General features: G+C 46.1%; 1 protein-coding gene across 1 annotated transcript; it reads right to left on the reverse strand.

Annotated features, from left to right (window-relative positions):
- Window positions 1–1,189: 1,189 nt before the first annotated feature.
- LOC135298433 (RNA polymerase II elongation factor ELL2-like) lies at window positions 1,190–14,582 on the reverse strand. The gene is made up of 12 exons (XM_064415991.1): window positions 14,510–14,582; window positions 13,050–13,116; window positions 11,380–11,484; window positions 10,387–10,640; window positions 8,405–8,529; window positions 8,182–8,272; window positions 6,583–6,853; window positions 5,604–5,857; window positions 4,913–5,037; window positions 4,411–4,501; window positions 2,800–3,117; window positions 1,190–1,493 (listed from the first exon to the last, which is right to left on the reverse strand). Exons 4-11 carry the CDS (start codon window positions 10,570–10,572, stop codon window positions 3,052–3,054), a joined length of 1,209 nt encoding a protein of 402 aa, XP_064272061.1. The 5' UTR covers window positions 10,573–10,640; window positions 11,380–11,484; window positions 13,050–13,116; window positions 14,510–14,582; the 3' UTR covers window positions 1,190–1,493; window positions 2,800–3,051.
- Window positions 14,583–24,911: the final 10,329 nt, after the last annotated feature.

A 24,911-nucleotide genomic window follows, 5' to 3' on the forward strand; every position in this document is an offset into this window, starting at 1 on the left:
TAATCTCCTGCTAATGGGCTATTGAATTACTCACTGTGGCTGGTAAGATTAGTTACATCATCCCATTGGGAGATGCTCCACCCAGAGGGAGGAGCCAAGCATCCCTGCCACCATAAAACAAGCACTTCTGAGACCACAGACAGCCTTCTTCGCTGGATTTCCGAGTGGAATCAGGAACTGAGGCCCAGCTGCTCCTTCGCCGCATTTTCGGAAGGGATCTACACCCTTCTGCAGATCGCCGCTCCAGGAGGAGCAGCCACCATTTGGCTGGACTGCTATCAGCACCCTGACTTCTCAGGGTGCCAGGTTTTTCTCACTCTGCCAGTGGTTGTTTTGCTTGTGTTAAATTACATTGTTATTTAGTTGGTTTTTTTTTTCTTCCAGTAAAGAACTGTTATTCCCGTTTCCCATATCTTTGCCTGAGAGCCTTTTTTTTTTAATTCTGAAGTTGTGATAATTCGGAGGGAAGGGGTTTACCTTCTCCATTTCACAGGAGGCTTTTGCCTTCCTTCACAGGCTCCTGTCTTTTCAACCCAAGACACATGTCCTCTTTTTCAGCTGAATAAATAAATGGCAGGAAATTTAGGAAAAGAACTAGACATCAAAGTCCCCATTGGTCTGTGCAGGAATCAACATCTGTGTCTCTCTAGAAAGACAGGTTGTGACTGACTAGTTTGGAGAAATCTACAAAACTGATAGTGATCCTGAAGGGACACTTGAACGGAATTTCTCTTTTTAAACCTATTGTAGTACCTTGCCTCCAACACTTCTCCATGTCTTTTACAAAACTCTTACAGAGATCTGGATCTTCCCTGGCTCATGACAAGGTGAGGCCATGATCTCCAAGCTGCCCTGAGAGCTGCTTCAGCTGACAGCTTAGAGCAGCCCATGTGCACTCCTCTGCAACCCTCCACAACAAGGTCATTTGGGGTGGAGGTTGTCCTCTACCCTTTCCACCCCTTAAGGCAAAGATTTTAAATTAACAAGTAAATCAGAAAACAGGCTTATTCTTGTCATAAAGAAATTCCATTTGCTACAATATTTTCTTAATAGGTGCACAATTTCATAATAGAAGTACTGGGCTTCCATTCTCTACTGATAAGTTTCATTCAGTGGACAGAGCTAAGTCTTGAAGAGAATATCTGACCAGAAGACTCTCCAAAGATGATAAAACTGACAATAAGAGGAGTTAACAATAATGCAACTTCTTTATTGCTAAAGTTCAAGACTAAATTCTCTAATCTTAGACTATCTAATCCTACATTTTAAACAAATAATCATCTCCTTATTACTAACTTGAAGAAACCTAAAAAGCTAATCTTTTAAAATAAAACAGCTGGAGCTCATAGATGTTCCTTTGCTGAAGCAGAAGACTGGTGCCAGGACTCCAGGACTTGCTGCTTGCCAAATTCAGATACTCATTGCTGAATGTGGGACAGCTTTTTGTGGAGCTACTGGCACCTGCTCTTCATCTCAGAGTAGCTGGGGCTACCCTATGAAGGAGAAATCAAAAGAGAATTAGTGTGTGCCAACATTTCTGCAGAGTTTAGAATTTCATGACCTTTCCTACAAAATAGCCTTGAGGCATACTCAGCTAGTCCAGTCTGGCTTTATTAATGTAAAACAGTAAAAATACACTTAGTTTATCTTTTGAGCTATTTTTCTCTGAGAGCCACCACTCTTGAGGGAACTTTGCAAACTGAGGCTGTTATAATGCAGACCAAAAAACAAACTCTAGACAAGTCAGAAACTACAACAACAAAAACCCAAAGCACATCAGCTCCTAAGGAAGGCAAAACTCATTAATGCTTAAAGCAACCGGTGGGAGTCAAACTGTCCTCATTCCAGGTGTGAGGTTTATCAAGCTGATGATACAAATCCAAGATGAAGTGGCAATGAGAATAATAGATGCCACTTGCCAGCACTCTCACACCAATGCTTCTGATCCTCTGGGCCTGAAGACCTGGATTGTTTGGGATGACAAAGTCTCCCTCCACATGGAAATGAACATTTCAAAGCACCCTGAGATTAATATTGACAAGCAGTAAATTGCTAACAAGTTGAAATTCAGTAGTAGGACAGACAACAACTTGTGCTAGGGATGCATCCCAGGCCAGATACACCTGACTGGTGTGTTGAACACCTTTGAAAAGAAAACTACAGATACCTTTCCACATTTTGGGAGGCACCAGTGAAGCAGTAGCCTGCACTACTGGCTTCTGCCCAGTGACATTTGCTGGCAAGAGCCCTGGCACGGGCCTCACTGCACTGCTGCCCTGCAGGGCCAGCCCTGCCCTCAGCCTGGCACGGAGCATCCCTGGCTGTATCCAGTGTGAGCCGGGGCCCTGCCACGCTGCTCCAAAGGCCACAGCTGCCCCAGAGCCCCAGAGCTGCAGGAGGCCTGGCTGCCCCTGCCAACATCACTGCCCCGACACAAGCTGCGAGCAATTTCCAGGGCTTTATACCACACACACACTTCTCCCTCGTCTCCTGCAAATGCCATGAGGGGATGCAGCAGCACTGCTGCAGCTGAGCCTGTGCAGCTGCACTGCAGGAAGGGAGGGCCCGTCCGAGTCTAACCTACCTTGGTGTTCATCTCTGCACTTCCCCCCACCTGGCCCATCTCCTCCTTTACCTTTCTATCTCCCTAGTTCACATTTACTTGTAAACAACATCTGTAGTATTAACTCTGAAATATGGTTTTGGTTGCACCAAAATTTGGACAGAGGCTTCTCTTAATAATCAAATTTTACTCCATCATTGTCCACACTGGAGTTGGGAAAAGCAGCACATTAATACCTTCATTGAAATCCAAGGGACACTACTGCTTCAGCCTCCCCAGTTCTCTTCACATCTTTTTGGATAAGGCAGTCCTCTACACAAGTGCTGGCATTCTAGAACTCCAATATTTGTCTTTTTTTTAACTTAAAGGGTGCAGGGGAATGGAGCCCAGACTTGGAGGCAGGGTGCTGGCTTTGACATCCCTGTAGAATGGGAAGCCAGCACCCAGGAAGAAGAGCGGCCACCAGCTGCTGCCTGGATGTAACTGGGCTACTGCTCAGTTCTCTGCTTCTTGCTCCTCACAGAACTGACAAAGCCAGAAGCCTGAGGCCGTTTCTGCAACAACAGGAAAATAATTCATTCTTCTATGATCACAATCAGGTTTTGCTCTCAATTCTAAAAAAGCAGCATCTGTAAATTGGCAAAGTTTTAAAATGCACCATTTTTAATTAAAAATAACTGTCAGACCTGGAAGACCTGCAGGTAAATATCTGCTCTGCTGCATTCCTACTTTCTCATCTTAGCACTTAGCAAGTCCTTCTCCAAGTCTGCTGCTAAAAGGCTTTGGGAAGTAGACACTCCCTTCAGCAGCTCAAGCCTCCCCAAAATGGGGATGCCAGGTAAGTTTTGTCTAGGTCCCAATTACTGCTTGCACACACCAGGAAAAGACTCAGCTTTTGCTATCAAACACCCACACAATTTATTACAGAGGAACCTGGCTGTTTTGGAGTTTTATGTGTTAAAAACAAGATTAATGCTTCACTATTACAACCCATGAGTACAGGATGGGATGGTTGGTTGTGAATTCTCATCAGGATGAACACAGACACCAGTCACATGTCCAGAAACTCTTGTGCATTTAGGTACAGCTGTCTTAAATCCAGCAGGCTCACCCACTCCGCAGACTCAAAAGCTGTTGGCTAACAAGCCTTTAAACTTCTACAAGAGAGTTTCACAAGTGGTTACCAACGAGCCCTTGCTGTTGCTCAGAGCCCTTCAGTCATCTCTCAGCTCCTCCCAAGGAGCTTCTCAAAGGTGCTGCCTCACGAGCCACAACACACGGCCACAAGCTCCCCACAGGCACAGCAAACCTCAGGGCCGGGGATGGAGTAGAACAGGACAGCCGTGCTGTGCCCAGGCAGAGGGAGGGAGGAGAGAAATTAAGGCAGAGGAGGGAGTGAGGGAATAGCACCATTCTGTAGGTGCTGTGTTTTGTCCAGCCATGTGGATAGTGCAGAGCTGGGGTCAACAATGAGAGTGACAGAGAGACAGAGGGAGAAGATAGCAAGAGGGCTCCATCCGCCCCAGCCTGGTGCAGCCTCTTATGCACAGGAGATTTTTCATGCAGTTCTGTCACAGGCAGAGCCAGCCCTTTGAGCCCTTCTCCAAGGATTGAGTTGAGGGTGGGGGCTGAGCTCAAGTCTCCAGGCAGAGCAGAAAGTTGGATCAGGACAATGCTGCTCCACCCCTGCTGGATCCTCTCTTCTTATCACAACCTTGAGGTCACAGCAGTGTGTGGCAAAACATGCCCAGGCCTGATCCTGCATATTCCCATCACAGCTTCTACATCACCAGCAAGTCTGCTAAAATTTACTGTACAATGCAGAATATTAAAAATGCACAAAATACCTGAGCAGGTCTTGCTGGAGCATCTCTCTCAGAAGGCCTTGGAGACGTTGCTTGGCTGCTGCTGGTGGTGTTCTGAGATGGAGCTGATTTTCTGTATGGATGGTCCAAGCGTTCATGTTACAAAGCCTAAATATCAACTGTCATAGTTCTTTCCTTGCAGGGAAAACAGACCTTCAGTGTCAGGACTCAAGGGAAAAACATGAAGTAAAGTTGAGGGGGCTTTAGGCAGGACATCAGGAAAACATTCATGGCCCAGAGGGTGCTTGAGCACTGCAACAGGCTCCCCAGGCCAGTGGTCACTGCAGCAAGAGCTCAAGAACAGTTTGAACAACTCTCTTGGGCACAGGGTGTGATTCTCGTGGTGTCTGTGCAGGGCCAGGAGTTGGATTCCATGACCCTGATGGGCCTCTGCTGGTGCAGCATATTCTAAGAATCTAGGCTTCATTTCCCAGGGCTTTTTTTCTGAAAAGGCTCTTTTCCTTCCCCAAGAGACTAAACTTACCTAGAAAGTATTAATTTCAAATTCTCTCTCTCAATTTTACTGTAGCCAGGCCAATCAGTCTGAAGGGTTTGAAATAGATGTTCCTTCAGACTGAAGGAATTCTCCTTTGCATTCAGGTTGGCTACCTACAGGCAGAGGTTCGGAAAAACAAATCTTCATTACACCTATATGCAAACTACAGAAATTAAAGGAGCTACTTCAGCTGGGATGGCAGAACATGGCTCTCATTATGTTGTGAATGTCTTCAGGTGAAAAAGCCCTGCCACTGCCCTGGGCAAACACAGCAACAAACTTTGCAGGTTCAGGGAATGAGTTCCTACAAGTCACCCTGGGAACAACTGAAACTGTATCCACTTATGTATCAACTGTATGTTGAATTTGAGTCCTTTGCCATGGTTCCAAAGCTCTTTTTCTTAGCTAAAGAGGAAATAATCCTATTTAATATAATAATGCTTGCATAATTCAGCAACAGCCTAGGTGCATGGGGAATATTTAAAAGGGAAAGAAGGAGCTACTGAATCTTTCCATGGGTGTGCCTCTGATGAAAGCCTATCAGGAAGAAATACCAGTGGAACTTATATTGAAGGAGTATTGGGAAAGTCTCTAATTTGAACAGGTGAGGAAGTAGTAAAATTATGAACAGCAGAACAGCATGATGGAAGAATTGCTGGCACAAGCTCCATGATCTCACCTGCTGAAGGATCTTTCCAAGGGAGTCCTTGTCCTTTGGCCTGACTCCATCTCTCTGCAGCCGAGCAAGTAACTCTGGCTCCTTGTAATCCCTCAGAGCAAGCAGATGAATCACCCTGTCCCTGTAGGGTCGGCCGTAAACAGCAGCGCAGCCGCTCCAGTCGATGTCTGCAAGTCTCACAGGCACCATCCTCTTCTTCCCAGGCACAGGACATGGATTGTTCTGTTGGGCTCCTCTGACCTCTGCTTCTTCTCCTAAAGTGAGGGCAAACCAGAAACTAAGAGTTCAAATTGCAGGTTTGCAGAAGGCAAGGTAGTTGATTCAAAAGGGTGCACCAAGAATGTTGAACCTCTATTGGCTGGGCATTTACAAATCCAAAAGAATTCAAAAAGAAACAGGCAGTAAAATGCCTGGTAAAGGAGTGATACTGGATGAGATGTTTTAATGAAAACTTCTTTTTAGGGATGGTGCTTTTATATGATTTCCCCAGTTTGTAAGCTCAAGCATTGGCTATGTCAAGAATGGCATGGACAGTGTGAATATGTGCACTCTCAGCAAGTTTGCCAGCACCAGAGGCATGGGATGCCATCCAGAGGGACCAGGACAAGCTTGGGAACTGGGGCCCTGGGAACCTCATGTGGTTCAACGAGACCAAGTGCCAAGTGCTGCATCTTTGGGGTTGGGACATGCCCTGGCACTGCAACATGCCTGGGGATGAAGGTGGGGAGGACTTGCAGGTGCTGGTGGATGAGAGGCTGGAAATTACTAAGAGACCATACAGATATCCAGTAAAAAATGAAATTGTAGCATATCTAAAAGGGGTCCATCAGTTTAATACCCTTTGCACTTGGATTGTGCGACTCCTTTTCTGCCTGGGTCCTGAGCTCTCTTCTCTTCTCTTTGGCTTTGATCATGGCAAGCATTTCATAAAAATCCAAAGGATGGGATTTTTTTACCCTGTCTCATTCTGTTTACTCACCCTCGGACTTGGGAGTCTTCCCCTGCACCCTGGCAGACACTGGGAATTCAGAATGTGTCTGAACCTTATTCTTCTGTTGTTTTTCACGGGTGGAAGTGGAAATCAATCTGACACTTGGAGACAGCTTCAAAATTGAACAGGATGTGGAAGGCAGGTCCAAGAAAGAAGGAGAGTGGCCACCAGCTGCTGGCTGGACATCACTGGGCTCCTGGTCAATTTTCTGCTTCTTGCCCATCACAGGATTGAGAAAGTCAAAAGCCAGAGGCCGTTTCTGCAAAGATGATCCCGATTAGTTTTGCTCCCATTCTGGAAGAGCAACATTTCTGAACTGGCAATGGTTGAAAACACACCTTTCTTACCTAAAACAGCCTGTCAAACAAGGAGTGCTGCAGCTAAATATGTTCTCTATTTCATCCCTACTTTCTCACCCCAGTATTCAGCAAGTCTTTCTCCTAGTCTGTAGCTCAAAGGCTTTGGGACAAAGACACTCCCTTCAGCACCTCTATCAAAGGCTTCCCCAAAATGGGGAGCTCAGGTTGGTTTTATCTTGCTCCCTGTTTCGCCTTAGACACACCAGGAAAACACTCAGCTCTTGCTGTCACACACCCACACGATTCCCTAAAGCAGCCCCAAGGAGCCGCCGGTGCAGTGCCGATCGCAGCGTGTCCAGAACAGAGATGATAACAACAGAGAGAAGCGCCAATCTGGCTGCAGGTCTCATTCCTGCTGTTCTCCAGAGGAAACCTTGGATCACAGCCTCTTCCCTACCGAGCAAACACTGCTCCTGTCCGTGCACATCAGCAGCTCAGAGCAGAAGTGCCAGACACAGCTCCGTGCCTGCCTGCTGACAGAAATCCTGTGGGCAAGGAGGCAGAACATAAGAGGATGCTGGGCCCTGCAACATTTCCTGCTCTGGCTGGGAAAAGAGTAGGGAAAAACAGAGCTGTGTCCTCCCTTCTCTATTTAAAGAGTATTTTTAATCTTTAGGAAACTAACCTTTTCATACAATGTTTTCCAAGATTCTTTCAAAAGGTTTGCCTTGCCCTCTTGTATTGGTAGGAAAACAGACCATGTCCTGATTTTAAGCCTGACAAGTCTGAGGTATTCCCTGATTATTGAGAGTCCTCTCCTCACACATGGGATAGTCTGAATCAAAATGGGAGCCTAAATGCTGCTTAGGACAGAAAAACAAGTTTCCTACAAATGCCTCACTACGGGAATTTGTCCTTATTCTAGACTTCCCTAAGATTTCTCTTCAAACAGTAGCCCTGGCATGTCCGTGCATGTTTTAAGTACTATAACTGCCATATCTTCAAGAACCCTGCACAGACACAGCCAGGTACCAAAAACATGTCCACATCTTGTCCTTAGCAGAGTTTCCTATGCACCATGAGAAACAAGTCACGTGTGCAAGCTTGTTGCAGGCTTTGACATTGCAGCCATCTGGAAAACTATACAGGAATCCCATTGGAAGTACACGCCTCAGGTTCATACAATATAAAGAGAGCACTACTGCTTCATATCACAGCTTGGACACCAGGAGCAAGTGGGATAGAACATCATTCATAGTAGAGAATGTTTAAAAAATTCACAAAATACCTGAGCAGTTCTGGGTGGAGTATCTCCTTCAGAAGGTCCCAGAGATGGTGACTGGCTGGTGCTGGTGGCATTCTGAGATGGAGTTGGTTTTCTGCAAGGATGGTCCAACATTTCAGGTTACAAAGCAAAACTATCAACAGTCATCGTTCTTTTCTCACAGGGAAAACAGACCTTCATTTCCCAGAGGGCTTTTTGAAATGGTTGTTGTCCTGACTGAACTTACTGAGAAAGGGTCACCTCCAATGTCTGTCTATCTCTTTCAGTGTAGCCAGGCCAATCTTCCTGAATGTCTTTAAAGAAATGTTCCTTCAAGCTGAAAGCATTCTCATTTGCATCCAGGTTGGCTACCTAAGGACAGACATTTAAAACATAAATGTTCATTTCACCTAAAGGCAGACTACAGATGTAAAACTGGTACTGCAAAGCTAAAGCAAAGCTGAAAAGAAAATCATTCACCAGTTTTCCTGAACTTCTGTTCAATGTGAAGAACAAAGCAGCTGACATGTAAGAGGTAACAATATTAAAGAGGTGTGGTCCATTTGGGCGCTAGAAATTGGGAGGTGAGTAAATGCCAAAGTGCTGCAAGCATGGAGGAAATGGATGCTATGAAAACCTCTCCCTGCAGCAGGGATCCAGGTTTTTTGGTCTTTAACACAGCTTTGAGAGTCAAAGTCCCCTATGCCACAGCTCTCAGTCTTCACCATTTGAAATACAAGGAGAGGCCAGGCTTTTCTTTTCTGTTTCCTTTTCTTTTGAGTAAGACCTGAAGAACATCATCTCCATGGGCAAATCCATATTTTTCCACCCTCAGGAGGACACTGGCTACCCTCTTGTTTCACCCAGCTGCATTGCCATGGCAGAGCACAGCCTGGGCCTCTAATGGGGCATGCTTTCACCATCCCGTGAAGCTCCATGGAATGCTGGCATTTGTCTCTGCAAACAGGACTGCTTTTCTTTCTGAAGTGCTTGCTCAAAGGAAACTACAGCTTCCTATGGAACACTTGTAGGACATAACCTACCTAGAGCTACACTTCAACAGCTAAAAAGTAACCAAGATACCCAGAATCAGGAATTCACCTCTTAAAAGCACAACTAAGGCTGTTGGAAGAGAAGGAAGGCTGTGAGTGTAAGAGCTCAGCAAGTTCACCCTACTGGTTTGTCATCTATACCCAAAAACAATGCCACCTGCTGTGAAGTTAAGAAAAATGTGAATAATAGTTTTCAGGATGAAGTGCTGTTCACACAGCCCTTTCAGAATGCAAACCAGTACCTTGAGGCAGTTCACACTGCAAACATGAAACTACTTCTTCAAAATCTCCTTAAACATTAACAAGAAGAAAAGGGAAAGGAGAAAAATTTTTCACCTCTTACCTTCTAAGGAGCTGAGCTTTGAAATCCTATAATCCCTTCTTTCATAGCTAAAAAGGAAATATTGCTACATGATATGCTACTTAATGCTTGCATAATTCAGCAACAGCCTACATGGACGGGGAATGTTGAAAAAGGAAGGAAACAGCCACTGAATCCTTCCATCAATGCAAATTGTAGAAATCATAAAGAAATAATGAAATACCAGTGGAACTAAAAGGACAGCTGGAAAAGTTACAGAATAATAATAGGTGCCAAGGACGTTGAAGACTCGATCACACAACAGCAAAGCACCCCTGTGCTCAAAGCTGGGAACCATCTCTATCATGCAGGATTGGCCTGAAACACCCTCCCCTGGAAAGCAATCCCCACAGATCCCAGCAGCAGCCAAGTACCATCGAGTGGCCACCAACTCCCTTCAAGTGAAATACTGCCCTAGGCAGCTACCAAAATTCTCTCCTATGACATTTGTCCCAGGATATTTTAAGGACTTCAGCTAAGTGTTTCATCCTTTTGAGAGTTTCACCCTGTGAAGTTCCTCCATGAAGCAGTTAAAGAGTGCAAGGAAAAGAGAGGATTAAAAAAAGGTATGAGAAGCAAGAACATTACAAAGAATTTATCATTGCCAGCCATTCTAGAAAAATACAACAATGCCTCCCAAGTTTGGAAGGTTTCTTTCTTTCTTCACATGGACTTGCTGTTGGGGGGAAACTGGGTAAAGCTGATGGAAAAATCTGAACCAGGAGCATTTCCCAAGCCTCTCATTAGTTTCTAATTGAAACCCTGAAGTAAGACAGCTGAGAGTTAGCATTGCTGGCAGCGACTCCAGGATCTCACCTCCTGAAGGATCTTTCCAAGAGATTCCTTGTCCTTTTCCACAACTCCCTCTCTCTCTAAGTGGGAAAGTAGCTCTGGCTTCTTGTAATTCTTCAGAGCCAGTAAATGAATCACCCTGTCTCTGATGGGTCGTTGGGAAACAGTCCTGGAAAGTCTCTGGAAGAATTTGGCAGGGTTCGTGGGCATCGTTCTCTTCCTCTCAGGCACAAGATCTGGAGAGCTGCATGGGGCTCTCCTGAGCTCTGGTATTTTCACTTCAGTAAAGGAAAAACACAAAAAGAGATGTTAAATGGGGGTTGGGAGAAGGCAAGGAAGTTGATTCAAAAGGATGCACCGAGTCTGATGAAACTCTATTTGTTCAGCATTTATAGATCAGTTTTAAGAATCCAAACAGTAAAGCATTAGGCAGAAACAATCCTTAAAAATACCTGGTAAAGGAATGATATTGGAGGGGTGGTATTTATGAAAAATTACTTTTATGCATGGTGCTTTTATATGATTTCCCCAGTTTGTAAGCTCAAGCAGTGAGCTATGTCAAGAATGATACGGACAGTGGGATTAAATGCACCCTTGGCAAGTTTGCCAGCACCAGAGGCATGGGATGCCATCCAGAGGGACCAGGACAAGCTTGGGAACTGGGGCCCTGGGAACCTCATGGGATTCAACAAGGCCAAGTGCCAAGTGCTGCATCTTTGGGGTTGGGACATGCCCTGGCACTGAGACACGCTTGGGGATGAAGGTGGGGAGGACTTGCAGGTGCTGGTGGATGAGAGGCCAGGCATGAGCTGGCACCGTGTGCCGGCAGCCCAGAAAGGCAACCGTGTGCTGGGCTGCACCAGGGGAAGCGTGGCCAGCAGGTCGAGGGAGGGAATATGACACACCAGGCACTGCTTTGAAACCAGGAACTCGTGCTTGATGTCTGATGGAGACTCTCTGAGTCCTGGTGAGACATCCGGGAGCTTTGTCTCTTCCATCACACACACACAGACTGACCTTTCTTTACACGCTCCTTCAATCTTTCAATGTAGGTCAAACTTTTAATGCCTTTCTCCACTTCCTGTTCCTTGGACCATGCCTCTCTGATATTTGCCTGCAAACCTAATGACACAAACATCACACACTTCAATTACTTAGAACAAGGTAAACATGCCAGTTATTGAGTGGGGGCACTGCTAGTGTTTTGAGAAGTTCAATCCGATGTAGGTACAGAAACTTCCCACAGCATTCAAGCAAAAGACCTCCCAAAATGATACTCCTGAATGACTTCTAATGAAAATTACCTGAAACCATAACCAAGCATCAGGATGAAAATTAGGTAAGAGTTCTTCACCACAGGGTGGTCAAGCATTGGGACAGGCTCCCTTAGTGGGCTCATGGCACCAAGTCCAGCAGAGCTCATGAAGCATTTGGACAAGGTCCACAGGCACCTGGTGGGATTCCTGGGGACAGAGCTGCACTTGCATGTCCTTGTGGATCCCTTCCAAATCACATATTCTCTGATTATGTGACAAACACCAGTCCCAAACTGATACTGCATGGAACACGTTGCAAAGGCACGCTCTACCCTCTCAGCAACCAGAGCTGTCTCACCTGAGATTCTCTGTGCCAGCCCAAAGCAGAAGTGGCCCCAAGTTCCACAATTGTCTCACTACTGCCAGTCCTCAGACCCCAGTTACTGAATGTTAAATATTCCCTTAGGATCTAAGTAGACCACCACCAAGAATCACACAAATCTTCATTCACATGTGAAACAGAATGGCCCGAATGAGAAATTCAGAAGTTTAGTGTTGTCTCTCCAAAAAGCCACCACGGTGCTGCTTTAAAATGCTCTGCACTAGGCTGAGGCAGAGCAAGAGCTGCATGTGCAGGGGCAGAGATGTCCCTGCAGGCAGGTGACTGCAGCCACAGCCAGGTGAGAGCCTGTTTTTCTCAGGGCAGCTGGCTGTACCTGGCTCAGCTCACTGCTGCAGGCAGCACCACTGAGTGCCTGCAAGGAGAATGTGCACCTGGTGTCTGCCTGGAGCCAGGCTCCTTGGGGAAACAGCACTCAGAACAGGTTAACAACAAATGGCAGACCCTAAGCACATTGTGCTTTGTGGGAAGCGATGGAATCCACTGGGAAGATGACACCAATGCCTTCCTTCCAATTTCCTTGAAAAGAACCCAACACAGTAATATGACAACACTGACTTATTAATGACCAAGACAAAAAAAAAATTAAATCAAGCATGGTTCTCCACAATGACCTTATTGAAATTCTCCATGCGACTTCCTCACAGTCATTTTTCTTTCAATTTGCAATTAATTCTTATGGATAGGCACTATGCCTAGGTACTCCAAAATCTAATTGTAAATCCAAAACATTAGCTACCACAACTGTGAATTTAAGTGCATAAGGTGGTCCAAACCTTGACCTCCATGCTCCAAATTCCAGCCCATCAAGCAGTATGGGAACAAGGAAGGACTGGCAGGCTTTCTCAGGAGAAAACAAACCAGTGCCTGAATGCACTGAGAAGACAATGCAAGGCTGACCTGAGGCCAAACCACCTCCAGCTGAGAGCTCTGAACACAAGACATCCCCTGTCCCAAGAATATGCTGCAAAAATGAATTGCCAAGGTGAAAATCTTACAGACATTGAGCAAAATATGAAAGGCAGCCATACCTCCAAGTGGGTTATACAATTTGATATCCTGTGCACTTCCATTGTGCGACGCCTTGCTGGCATTTGGCTAAAAGGAAGAAGAAATTTTCTGTAAAATCTTCAGCCTACTGAAGATCATCAAGGTGATCTGCTTAACTGGTTAACTGATTAACAAGGCCCTTCATTTTAAACAAGAGCTGCACTTGCAAAGGTTTGCTGTCCCATCACTCAAAAGGGCTGCTTTGACACAGTTCTCCCTCTGAAAGCAGCCAGCTACAAAAGTGCCCTGAGAGAGTGACCCTCACTTAGCCTCTAATGCAGCCAAGCCTTCAAGTAGCAAGTCATCCTTTCCCAATTGCTGGAATTTATAGGCACAGGCTTCCCTTGAAATCAAGTGCCTGAGTACAGTTGAACTGGTCAGTGCTCAGCTAACAATCCAGGTGAGAGTGGTTCACAAAAAGATTAAGAATTCAGGGCAGGACCCAACACTAGGATTTATCTGGCACTATGGAAGTACATCCTAGAGTCAGCTCCAAGAAGAATTTCATCTGCATGAGGTGAATTTCGACTCTCAAGAGGCATGAAAACCCTTTCTCTTTTCCTCAGCTCTTGATGCAATTCTTCACAGATGTGAAGAGGAAAGAGTTTCTCCTTGGTAAATCAGATATACCAAATTTGGGTTACTTGGCTGATCTCATCATTTAGTACAGAAAGTGTCACATTCCAGTAGAGTTTAAAAATCTCTAAAATGTTTTTCAGCCTAAGTACATTTTTTAACAAAAACAACTGCTGCCATCCAACTGCTTCATTCTGAAGGCACAATTGGCTGAGATAAAATCTAAAAAGGTATGATAAATGGACTGGAAAATGTGGACTAATTAGCATGAGAAAGGAGACATCAATACGAAACAGAAGATAGAATATTACTTAGTGGAATTGTAATTTATAACCAATTAAGGTTAATTTCTATGTTTGCTAAAACTGTATCAAAGAGTGGAAAAGCTTTGAAAATGATGTGCATGTGGCTGGAGTTCTCCACTAGGCATCACAGCTGGGAATATACTAATACCTCTTCCGAATACTAGAAAATACTGTTAGAGAGTTTCCTTTACCCTGACATGTTTAGTGAGTGCAGTACAACGTGGAACAATGAGAAATCCATGCATTTTGGCCAAGAGCCATGCCCAGGCATGAATTTCCCAAGTGTCCCAGCATGGAGAACGTTTGACTTTCACTGGCACCTCCTCAGTGTCATCACTGAGTGCCACATCCATCAGAGATCCTCCCACATCCACTGGCACCTCCTGCGGGTCATCCCTGTGAGTGGCTCCCACCCAGACAGCTGCTCCAAGGGGCCCTGGAGCAGCCGTGGGGCCCCAGCCCTGCCCAACAGGTCCCGCGGGCTCAGCAGCACCTGACACCAACACCATGGCCAAGCCCCCACCCCTGCCAACCCGCAGAGCCCCACAGCTGCCCCTCACCTCTTGGTCCTGGGGCCTCTGGGTCACCCTGACGGGCACGGCAGTGCTGCTGGGGGCCCTGCGGGACGCAGCGCGCGCTGGGGCCCTGCGGAACACACTGGATCCTGCCCAGGCCCGCAGCTCCGCCATCCCGCTCTGCCTCGGCTGCTCCCGCTGCCACAGACACTGATCCTGCTGCAAAGGCTGCAAAATGCAAAATCCTTCTTAGCAAAATGTGTTCCTGGATATTTGGCCTTGGTGGCTTTCAAGACTCATCAAGAAGAACCAAGGTTACCCCCATGAAACAAGAAGCAGCCACCAAGCTCAAAGGGATGGCCCGGCCTTTGAAAGGCAGGTTACTTGTTGGCTCAATTGCCTTGGTGAGGTGTAGGGCTTGACAGCCTTCAGTGACCTCAGACACAGGGGAGGTTAGCAAGGCTTGGGAGGAAGGATGCACCTCTGATGGTGGACACAAAGAATGCAGGATTTATGGGCACAAGGACATTTGGCAGAACCCCCGAGAAAAGGAACAAACTGATGAAGCCAACACAGCAACTGTGCTGCATCAGCTGTGACAGGGTAAAAGGCCATTCCAGCAGGAGCAGACCATGGCCACCCACTCCAGAAACCTCACTGTGAATAAGGGGGAGACTGAGCATGCAGACTATTGACCATGAGAAGTGAGAGGAAATTACCCAAAAGCAGACACAATACTAATTATGAAAATAACTAGGAGACTTGCAGTAAATGAACACTAATTCCTTTCTTTGCTCAACTGTATAAATACTAAGACACTCTGGTTCTTGTGGTGCTGGCTTTGTGAATTTGCCCCTGAGCCCCCCCTTTCTGCCCAGAGCTGTAAATAATTACCTCCACTCAGTGTGTGGATCGGCTTCTTGAACAACGAGTGCTGGAACCACCAAAGCTGGAACAACACTCGCTGTCCCTCTGACACCTCCGCTCTGGCTGCAGCCGCCGAAGGGTCTGAGCGGTCCTGCCGTGTGCCGGTGACAATGGCCACGTGTCCTTGGAAATGGGGAGTTCCATGTTCCAGGCTGGGCGGGATGTCACTGAGGAGCGGGACGTGTCACAGTCGGGGCAGAGGGAATTCACAATGGGCACAGGTGGGGAATGCCCTGCCCTGGCCCATGACTGACTCAGCCCATTTCCAAGTGCAGAAAGGGGCACTCCACCAACCCCAGGTGCTGCAGCTGTGCAAACCAGGCCTAGTGAAGGGTTTCTGCACTAAAGTGCTGCACTTGGCTCTCTCGGAGGCGAAGGAGCAGCTTAACACCTCTCACCAGGGCAGCAAGGTGCAGCCCTCCCAGCACTGGGCACTCCTGTCCTGGGCCCTTCAGTCTGTGAGGCTTCCAGCACGTACATGGTCACTCAAACATCATCTCTTTGACAAAACCCCCCGACCTTTCCTCATCCCAGTCCCCTAAAAGGAAACAAGCCAGCAGCATGCCCAGGCCCCCACAGCCTCTGCAGGAGGAGCTGACATGGAAAGGCCAGTGCTGGCCCCGAGCAATATTCTAGGCTGACATTTGTGCTGACTGCAAGTGGCCATTGAAGTTATTGACACATGTAGAAAAACATTTTATATTCAATTTATGATGGTTTTATTGTCATTTCCCCCATACCCAAGATTATTCCAGATTTCAGTCAGCTGGCACCAAAAATAAGTGCTAGCCATAAGTTGTCCAGGCATTACAGGGAGAAATAATAAAGCATGTAGGTTAAAATGTGTTGAATATTACCATCCAAAGTTCATTTTCAATGATATCTTGTGTTAGTTTTGAAGTCCATGTCTATGTCTACCCATGTCTCATCTCCTGGCTGCCACACTCACAAGGACAGGGTAGTCTGGGGACACAAAGGGAGGAAGTAATTTGTCAAACACCAGAGCCCAGATCTGTAAAAGAACTGCGTGCCTTTTTGGGAATGACTGGTTTGTGTTGATTATGGAGCCCCAGTTAGGGACTGTTGGAAAAGCCTTTGTATGAACCATGAAAGGAATCCATGGAGGTTGTTACACTGGACTCGAATGTCCAACAGCCTTTCCATACCTTTTAAAGGTTATTGATGACAACCCCTGCTCTGGAGTTACCAGATTTGATGGAACCCTTTGCACTGTTCATCCATGAGTGCCTTTGCCCTGCACAGTAGCCCCATATTTAGCTCAAAGAATGGGAACGAAGGAAGAAACCCTGTGGTATTTTGGGCGTATTTCTCAAAAAATAACTAAAAAATGTACTCAAGGCATGGTCAGTGCACCTCAGAGCAGGAACCACCATGGTCCTGATTGATAGAATATACTTGAAAATAAATGGGAAAGAAAAGTGATAGTTTATGTGCCCAACATGGTTATGTCTGGTTCAGCACAAAAAGGAGGTCACTGGTTATCCCTGAACAGAGCCTTAAAGTAACAGGTGGTACTCCTGGAACAAAAGACGTGGTGCTAAAGACAGATACTGCCTTGAGCCCTGAGTAAAGGTTACAAATTGCTGGATTTGTTACAAGAATGCTGTTGATTTGATATCCAGCAATCTGGCATATCATCAGTCAGAAAAAGGAGTGTAAGAATGGGAGAAGACTAGAAGTCCCCACTCTAGATGGGACTGGCTTTCCTCATGGCTACCAGACCTTTAAAGGCTTACAGAAGTATTTATAACCCGTGCTGGAATTGTTGCTATTTGCATTTTTTTCTGTGTGATAATTCATTGTATTTCAGCTTTCATGAGATGTTTTGCAAATATTTGTAATAACAAACATTCTTATCCTAGAAAAGAAAATTAGTTTTAGAAGTGAGACTTCCAAGACAAATCTTGAAAGGATCTCTGTGAGGGATTGTTGCAAATAGCTTAGGAGGGAGGAGTGGGTAGTGGAACTCTGAAAGCTCTGAAACCCTCTATGCCCCAAGCCAAGCCAGAACAACACAGTTTCTTCAAGAACACATTCTGCTGCTCAGACAACCAAGATGAAAATGACTACTATATGGAAGACCACAATGAAAGGTCAACAAAAGTCCAAAAGCTCAGTGAACACCCAGGGTCTCTAAAGATCCCCAGTAGACCCTCAGAAACTAACTGTGCAGACTCCAGCAATTTATACATATTTAATGATTTCTGAGAAACAGAATGCCTGTGTACTTCATACTGAAGTAAAGCACAGCAAGCTCACCCCAAAGTGTGCGTGTCCCCACGGTGCCTGTGCGCCAGCAGCAGGTGTTACTTGGGGTCTGCCCGGTGTCTGCGTCTCTCTGTTCCCCAGGGTTTCCCTGGCTCAGGAGATCCCCCGTTCTCCATGCTTGACTGCTCCACTCTTGGCTGTGCCTCTCAGAAACAGGGCTCCTATTGCATGAGTGAATGCCTTGAGAGCCAGCCCCTCCAACACTTTCTTTGTCCTTGCTGCACATGTGCCTAGAGCAACACGTGGGTCACCTTCCTGCCAGTTCAGCATGTGCAGAACTGTACCTAAGTGCTACTTCTGTTCAAAGTTTTCTGGAGGCAAAAAGGGAGCTGGGGCGGGGCAGAGGGGCTGATGTCAGTAAGTGAGAGGTTGTCCTCAAGTCCCTTTTGCCGGGGCAGATGCCACGGGGGTCTGTCACCCAGAGCAAGAGCCAGGACCCGCAGGAAGGATCCTGTGTCCTGGATCCGGCCAGGAGGGTGATCTTTGCAGCAACTCGGAGGAGCACGGCCAGGACCTTGGGGTAACCGGATACCACCTGCCACGTGGCAGGGGCAAATGGAAGGGTTTGTTCTTCCTCCACCTGTGTGCTGCAAGTCACGGGCTGTGCCAAGTTCTGTGTGGAGAACGATCACGTGTGACTCGTTCACCTCTGGTACACTCTCCTTTTAGTGTTGTTATTACTGTTTGTGTTCTTTTTTCACTGCTCTTTCTAGTAAATTGTTCTGATCTCAACCCGTGATCTTTACCTATTTGTGCTCTTCTCTCCATCCTGCCACAGGGAAAGTGGTGGGGAAATCAGTGAGGGGCACGTGCTCTGAGGGGTATCAGTGTGAGCACTCAACTGGGGAATACCATTCCTACACTGCAACAATGTGGAAAACTCAGTTTCCTAAGGTACTTTCCTTGGCTAGTCCTACAGGAAAATCAGCCTGCTGAAAAGCAACTGCTGTCATTGAACTGAAAGCCTGCTAGGTAACACTTGTTTTAAACTACAGATTTAATAAAGTTACACAGGAAGCAAAAATTAAATATTGCCAAACCGTCTTTATAATAACATTTTAAATTATTTTAAAATCCAAGATGGGAGAAACTCCTGTGAACTTTTTCCAATCCCACAGTGGCAAAGAATACAAAGAAAGTAAAGCAAATTACAACTGAATATTTTCAGCCCCTAAAAAAAAAGTTAAGCAAAATAGCAGAAAGAGTTACATTTGAGCTGCATTTCCAAAGCAGATGGTTGACTTTAATGCTTAAGGCTACAGAAGAGGAAATGAGAGAATCTGTGTGTTGAAAAAAAACAACCTGTAATGGAACTGTGCAAATGCATTCTCCTCCTCCCTGAAATGAAAATTCTCATATTCAAAATATCATTAAAAGTTGAGGCCAAAATTTCAAGTGACTTGATGTCAATGAGCTGTGTTAAATCTTTGAAGAGAGCATTACTGCTCTGGCTTCACAGGCACCTGAATGAATGATGAACAGAAGATCTGTACATTCCAAATTATATTGTCTTGGATAAGCCAGATTTTCCAAAGATTCAACAAACAGATTTGGGTTTGGTTTATTTTCTCCCACTAAAAAGAGCTAAAAGAGTTCATGCACTCGCTTAGTCAGGTCAAGGTTCTGAAGGTCACTCGGCCAGTATTGAGGTCACAGACAGGAGATTCCAGAAAGATGTCCTTGATTTTCAGACTTTTCACAGACAAAATACCAAGAAAGAAAAAATTGAAATCAATTGAATTCAGACACTGCTTTGCTCTCCATGAAACCACAAGCCCACACTTTACTCTTCTCATTAATACAAACACAGAAACACCGGCAGCCTTGGTTGGCAGAGGATGGAAAACTGTCATTTCCAGACTCTCACTGAGAGCAGGCAATGTGAAAGCCCCGCCCTGGGTTTCACAGCCACTCCCCTCCTGTGCCCATCCCTTCAGGGCAGGCCCAGCATCAGGACGAGCTGTGGAAAGAGCTGGTGACAGTGGCAGGTCCCTGTGCCCAGGGCAGAAGGCACAGCACCTCTGCTCCTGGCTGGAAAAGGGGCTGCTTGCCCAGCTAGACCTGGTGTCCCAAAAAGAGGAGGGGCCCTGGCCCCAGGGCTCTCCCCAGCCCTGCAAGAGGCCAAGCCACCAGCAGCTCTAGCAGGGCTCTTGCAACTCTTTTCTCAAGGAAAAGGAAATCAATTGGTATTTCCCTCACACACTCCCTAGACACTGGTTTCTCTCCCTCCTAATGCCCTTCCCCTTCCCCTTGTGCCCCACCGTGGGTGACACTCCTGTGCTGGGGGCACAGCCAAGGGCCCCTGCAGTCGAGGGCCATGGCAGCAGTGCTGCCTCTTCCCACAGGAAATCCTGCTGCAGCTGCCACACCTGCAGCATATCAGATGCCAAAGGCAGAGCGGGCAGCAGGAGCAGCTGCTCTCTCACAGGACCATGCCCTCAATCTTCCTATCCAAACATCTGGATACACAGTGACTCCACAGCCCGAGGTAATCCAATCGGGGGCACTCCCCTCTGATGTTCCAGCCCAGAAGGTAGAACTAATTTCAGTCACCCGAGCTTTGGAATTGAGTAGAGGAAAATGAGTTAACATTTGAACTGATTCATAATATACCTTTGGAGTGCTACGGGCACATGGGATTTCTGGAAAGAAAGGGACCTTTTGACCTCTCAAGGCACATCAATCAAAAATGGAAAACAAATCTTGGGTACACTTGAAAGTATCCAGAAACCAGAGGAAGTTGCCATCAGGCATTGCAGAGCACACCAAGTGGCTAAGACCAAACTGCAATTGGGGAAACATTTAGCCAACGAGGCTGCAGAAAAAGACATGTTAGAAAACAAAGCTTTATCTTTAATACCCTTGCCAGAGATACCTCTCCAACTAGAAAAAACAGAGTATAATGCTAGGGACTGTCAATTAACTGCAACTGTAGAATTGTGATTTGATCCACAGGGTTAGACAGTTATCCCAACTGGGCAAAGAATAGTCCCAGAATCACTCCTGTGTGAAAAAATGGATTGCAAACACAAAGCCACTCATTGGAGTACTAAAAAACTTTGGAAACATTTGCAAAAATCTGTAACTGGGTGTGAAATGGCTCAGATTGTACAATCAAGACTCCAAAAGTGTATAGTTTGTAAAAGAGACAACTGTAGCACAGCTCACAATGTAGTGCTAAGAGCCATAACATCTGGAGGTGTTCCAAGGGAATAGTGCCTGATGGATTTCACTCAATTTCCCAGAAAATGGGGGTATCAATCCCTCCTAGATCTGGTGGATACCTTTTCCGGGTGGCCAGAAGACTTTCCTTGTCTTACCAACCAGTCTAGGGAAGTGGCTAAAATACTGTTGAATCAAATAATACCTAGATTTGGGGTACCTTTGGGAATGTCATCAGATAGAGGTTCCCACTCTCTTGTAGAAGAGGTACAAGAGGTTAGGAAAGCCTTGGGAATAGCTTGGGATCTTTGTGCTCCTTATAGGCCCCAAGCTAGCGGCAAAGGAGGGAGAATGAATTATACAATCCAATTGATCTTGGGTAAAATACGTCAGGAAACCTCCTTGACATGGTTCCAAGCCTTACCCGTGGCTCTGCTTTGAATTAGGATTCAGACATGGGGCACCAGCAAAATCTGGCCCTGTAAGCTGCTGTATGGTTGACCCTACCAAGTACCACATATTTCAGGAAACGCACGCATATAAGGAGAGGTTGATTTGAATAATTACTTCATTTCTCTTAGCAAAACTTTACAGGACTTACAGCGAGCAGTGGCGATCTCCAGAGCAACAGGACTGGACATACCAGTGCATAAGTTCCAACCAAGGGCTTGGGTGTACTTGAAAGGCTGGGGAAGCTGTTCTGCTACAGCCAAAGCAGGGCCTTCTCAACTTCTGTAGACAATATTGCTGCATTGAAATGGATAGGATAAAATCGTGGATACAATATTCCAAAATCAAAAGAGCCAAAGCCTCTTAGCTCAAGACAACATTTCCTTGGGATTTGAAGAAATCTGGGCCAAGCTTACTTCATGGTTACCCAGCTGGACTTGGTTAAAACATCAGTCTGTAGCTGTTGTAATGCCTTATCCTGTAAGATGAAATTATAGCTATTAAGAAACTAGTTCCCATAATGAACTTTGTCTCAAGAAAAGGGGGCACTTGATAAGGACCATAGGACAGAGCAGCACAGCCTTGAAGAAGTGGATGAAGGATGTAACTTCTTCGGCAGACAGAAGTCATGGAAAACACAAGCAGGATGCCAGCTCATTTCTGCAGACAGAAGTCATGGAAAACACAAGCAGGATGCCAGCTCATTTCTGCAGACAGAAGTCATGGAAAACACAAGCAGGATGCCAGCTCATTTCTGCAAGGCTGACAAAGCAGAAGTTCCTGTGCAAAAAATGATACTGTGCTTAGTGCAAAGTGGGGGTGAGGAACAGCCACCTAAAAAGGACATCGGATGTTGAAGACAGACCCCAAAGAATCATGTGAGGACTATTGAGGCGGCTTCCAGCCAGGCTGTGCCCGGTGGGCTGCCTTGGCCAGGATAGCTCAGTGGTGCTCAGCACAGCCTCTGAGTTCCCAAGCGGCTGCCAGCCGCAGGCAACCTAAGCAAGCTCAAGTGATATCAGCTCTTAGTGATTATCAGCTCTTTGTGATTTCAGCTCTTTAGCTTGCTGGTGCCACAGCAGACACTGGGAGAGAGAGGGGAAGCGCTGTGTGATGTTCCAAAGAATTCTTTATTGGTGTCTTCTATGAAGGTTCTCAGTGACAGCTCTTCTACTAGACCAGGCAGAAGTTGGGGTTTATATACCTTACAGGGGTTTTGGAAATTGTCCAATAGTAAGGGTCAAGGGAAAGTGACCTATGGGCTTACAGAGAGATAAGCAGGGTCCGAAAGGCAGAAGAGAGGGGCTGCTAAGGCTCAGTCATCATGTCCTGGCATTTCCTAGCTCAGGCTTGTGGCCTCCAAGGAAGCCTTGCAGGCCCTGGACCTGCTGCGGTGGTTCAATAACGTGACATGAGGGAGTTCCCCCAGGGCAACTGGGATGCCTAAAAGAAGTGAACAGCCTCACCACAGCCTGGCATGCTCAGCTGCTTTTCCTTCTGATCCTCCTGGGGAGGCTCTGACATTTCCTCTTCCCTGATGGAAGTGCAGCTGCTGCCTAGGGAAATGTCCCCATACTTACTCAGTGTTCCAGACAGATTGATGTCATTGGCAAAATTCCCTCTCTTCTAAAGGATTTTAATTTAGTTTGGCTGTACTTTGTATGGCTGCAGGTCACATTTCCCTTGATTTAAGGAAGTATCTTGGCAGTTCATGAAGAAATTGCATTTGGAGGAATTGCTCAGTTCTGCAGTCCCCATTATATGCCCTGTTCTAAAAAACTGTTATGCTATTTTCCCTCTCTCTGTGTTTTCACACTTGTTCAACAAGGTTTCCTTTCTAAGAATATTAATCATAATATCCCAGAGGCTTAAAGTGCTTGGGTATTTTTTATCTAAGTATTTACAAAAGAGCAATTTTTAAAAAACTGTATAAATGCTGAATATAAAATGCAAATGCAGATTAAAAAAAAAAAAACAAAAAAACCCAAAAAACCCAAAAAACCTTCAGCATTCTCTCAAAAATCTTAAGAAAAAAAACCCCACGTACTCTATAAAACCAGATAATTCATCTGCAGAATATAAAAAGGGACATGTTCTAGAAGAGAACATTTGTACCACAGTGCTGCACGGAATGATATTATTTCAAGCTTTTTGCACTTCAGGGGCAGTATCATTCTTTGAACTGCAATGCTCTGAGCATGTTCTGCTTACCATGGCAGCTTTCTGCTCTCTCCTGGTGCAGATCATTGTCAGAACCCAGGGCACAGGGAATATTTCTCTGCCTGTCATGAGATGTCCTGATCCCCAGGAGAACACTGCTTTTAACATTCACCCATGGAGAAAGCTTCCAAGACTTTGGGATGAATTGGGATCTATGAGTGTGTGAAATAGATAGTTGCGTAGTTTATCACAGGGTAAAAAACTTAGAGTTTTGGGTTTTAGTATGGAGGTAGATAGAACACAAGATGGAGTGGTTTTGGGCGTTGTCAGCTCTCCTTCTTGTTCTTCATCTACTCCATTTTCTGCACTGTTGCAAGCACAGAGTGATTGGTTAGAAAGAGCTGCAATGCAGATGTTGCGTAAACAGACAAATAATTATTGATAGAAAGGTAGAAATAAAATATGTTCTAAGAGTGAATTGGACAAAATCATTTTAAAAGACCATGAACCTGTGTGTCTTGTGACTTTTTGGTGCATCTCTTTTTGTAGGCTAAGTCTTGTGTGCAGAGAGCTTGCTAAACTGTTGATAAGAGAAAAAATAAACAACCTGAAGACCAAAAGCCCAAAAGTCCTGTTTCATCTCTCAATCCTGGCACAGAACTTTTTAGGGGTCTCTCCATCAGTTGATCCACGGGGGAGTTTCCACAGATCATCCTCCCAGCCAAGGCTGAGTGCAGCCACCACAGCTCGCAGCACCTTCCCACACAGCAAGAACCTGAATGAGAGAGATGGCTTCCCCCAACTGCTGTGTGTTCTAACACTGCCACCTCACAGCTGCTGAAAGCCTCAATTTCTGTGCCCTTTTCTCCTTCCCAAATGTTACATTCTGCACTCCAAACCTGCAAACCATTCCTCTCATCAAGGAGGAATGTCTACCCCACCTGTATTTCAATGCCACCACTTGGCTCAGCCTCTTTTCCTTAGACCTACAACTTTTTTCCCAGTGTGTGAAATGCCTCCTCTTTAGAAAGGCATATTCCAGAACTTGGCAAATCAGCAGGGGTGATGGATGGATTGAGAGCAGCCCTGTGCAGAAGGACTGGGCCATCCTTGAGAAAGGAAATACTGGATATGAGCTGGCACTGTGTGCTTGCAGCCCTGACACCCCTCTGTACCTGTGCCTAAACAGGGATGTCCAACAAGTCAAGGAAGGGAATTCTGCCCCTCTGCTGGAGTGAAAGCCAGGAACAGGATGCCTGTGAATGTTGTGGATGTCCCATCATTGGTAGTGTTCAGGGTCAGGTTGGATGAGGGTCTGAGGAATGTGGTCTAGTGGAAAGTGTCCCTGACCATGGCAGAGAGAGAAAGGCCCCAGACCCTGAGGAGTCTCCCCACCCCTGCCAGAGCCCCCCCTGCCAGTAGCACCAGCAAGGCTCCCTCAGCCCCTTATTTTAGAGAC

The sequence above is a fragment of the Passer domesticus genome, chromosome 4, assembly GCF_036417665.1.
Source record: "Passer domesticus isolate bPasDom1 chromosome 4, bPasDom1.hap1, whole genome shotgun sequence".
NCBI classification, from domain to species: Eukaryota; Metazoa; Chordata; class Aves; order Passeriformes; family Passeridae; genus Passer; species Passer domesticus.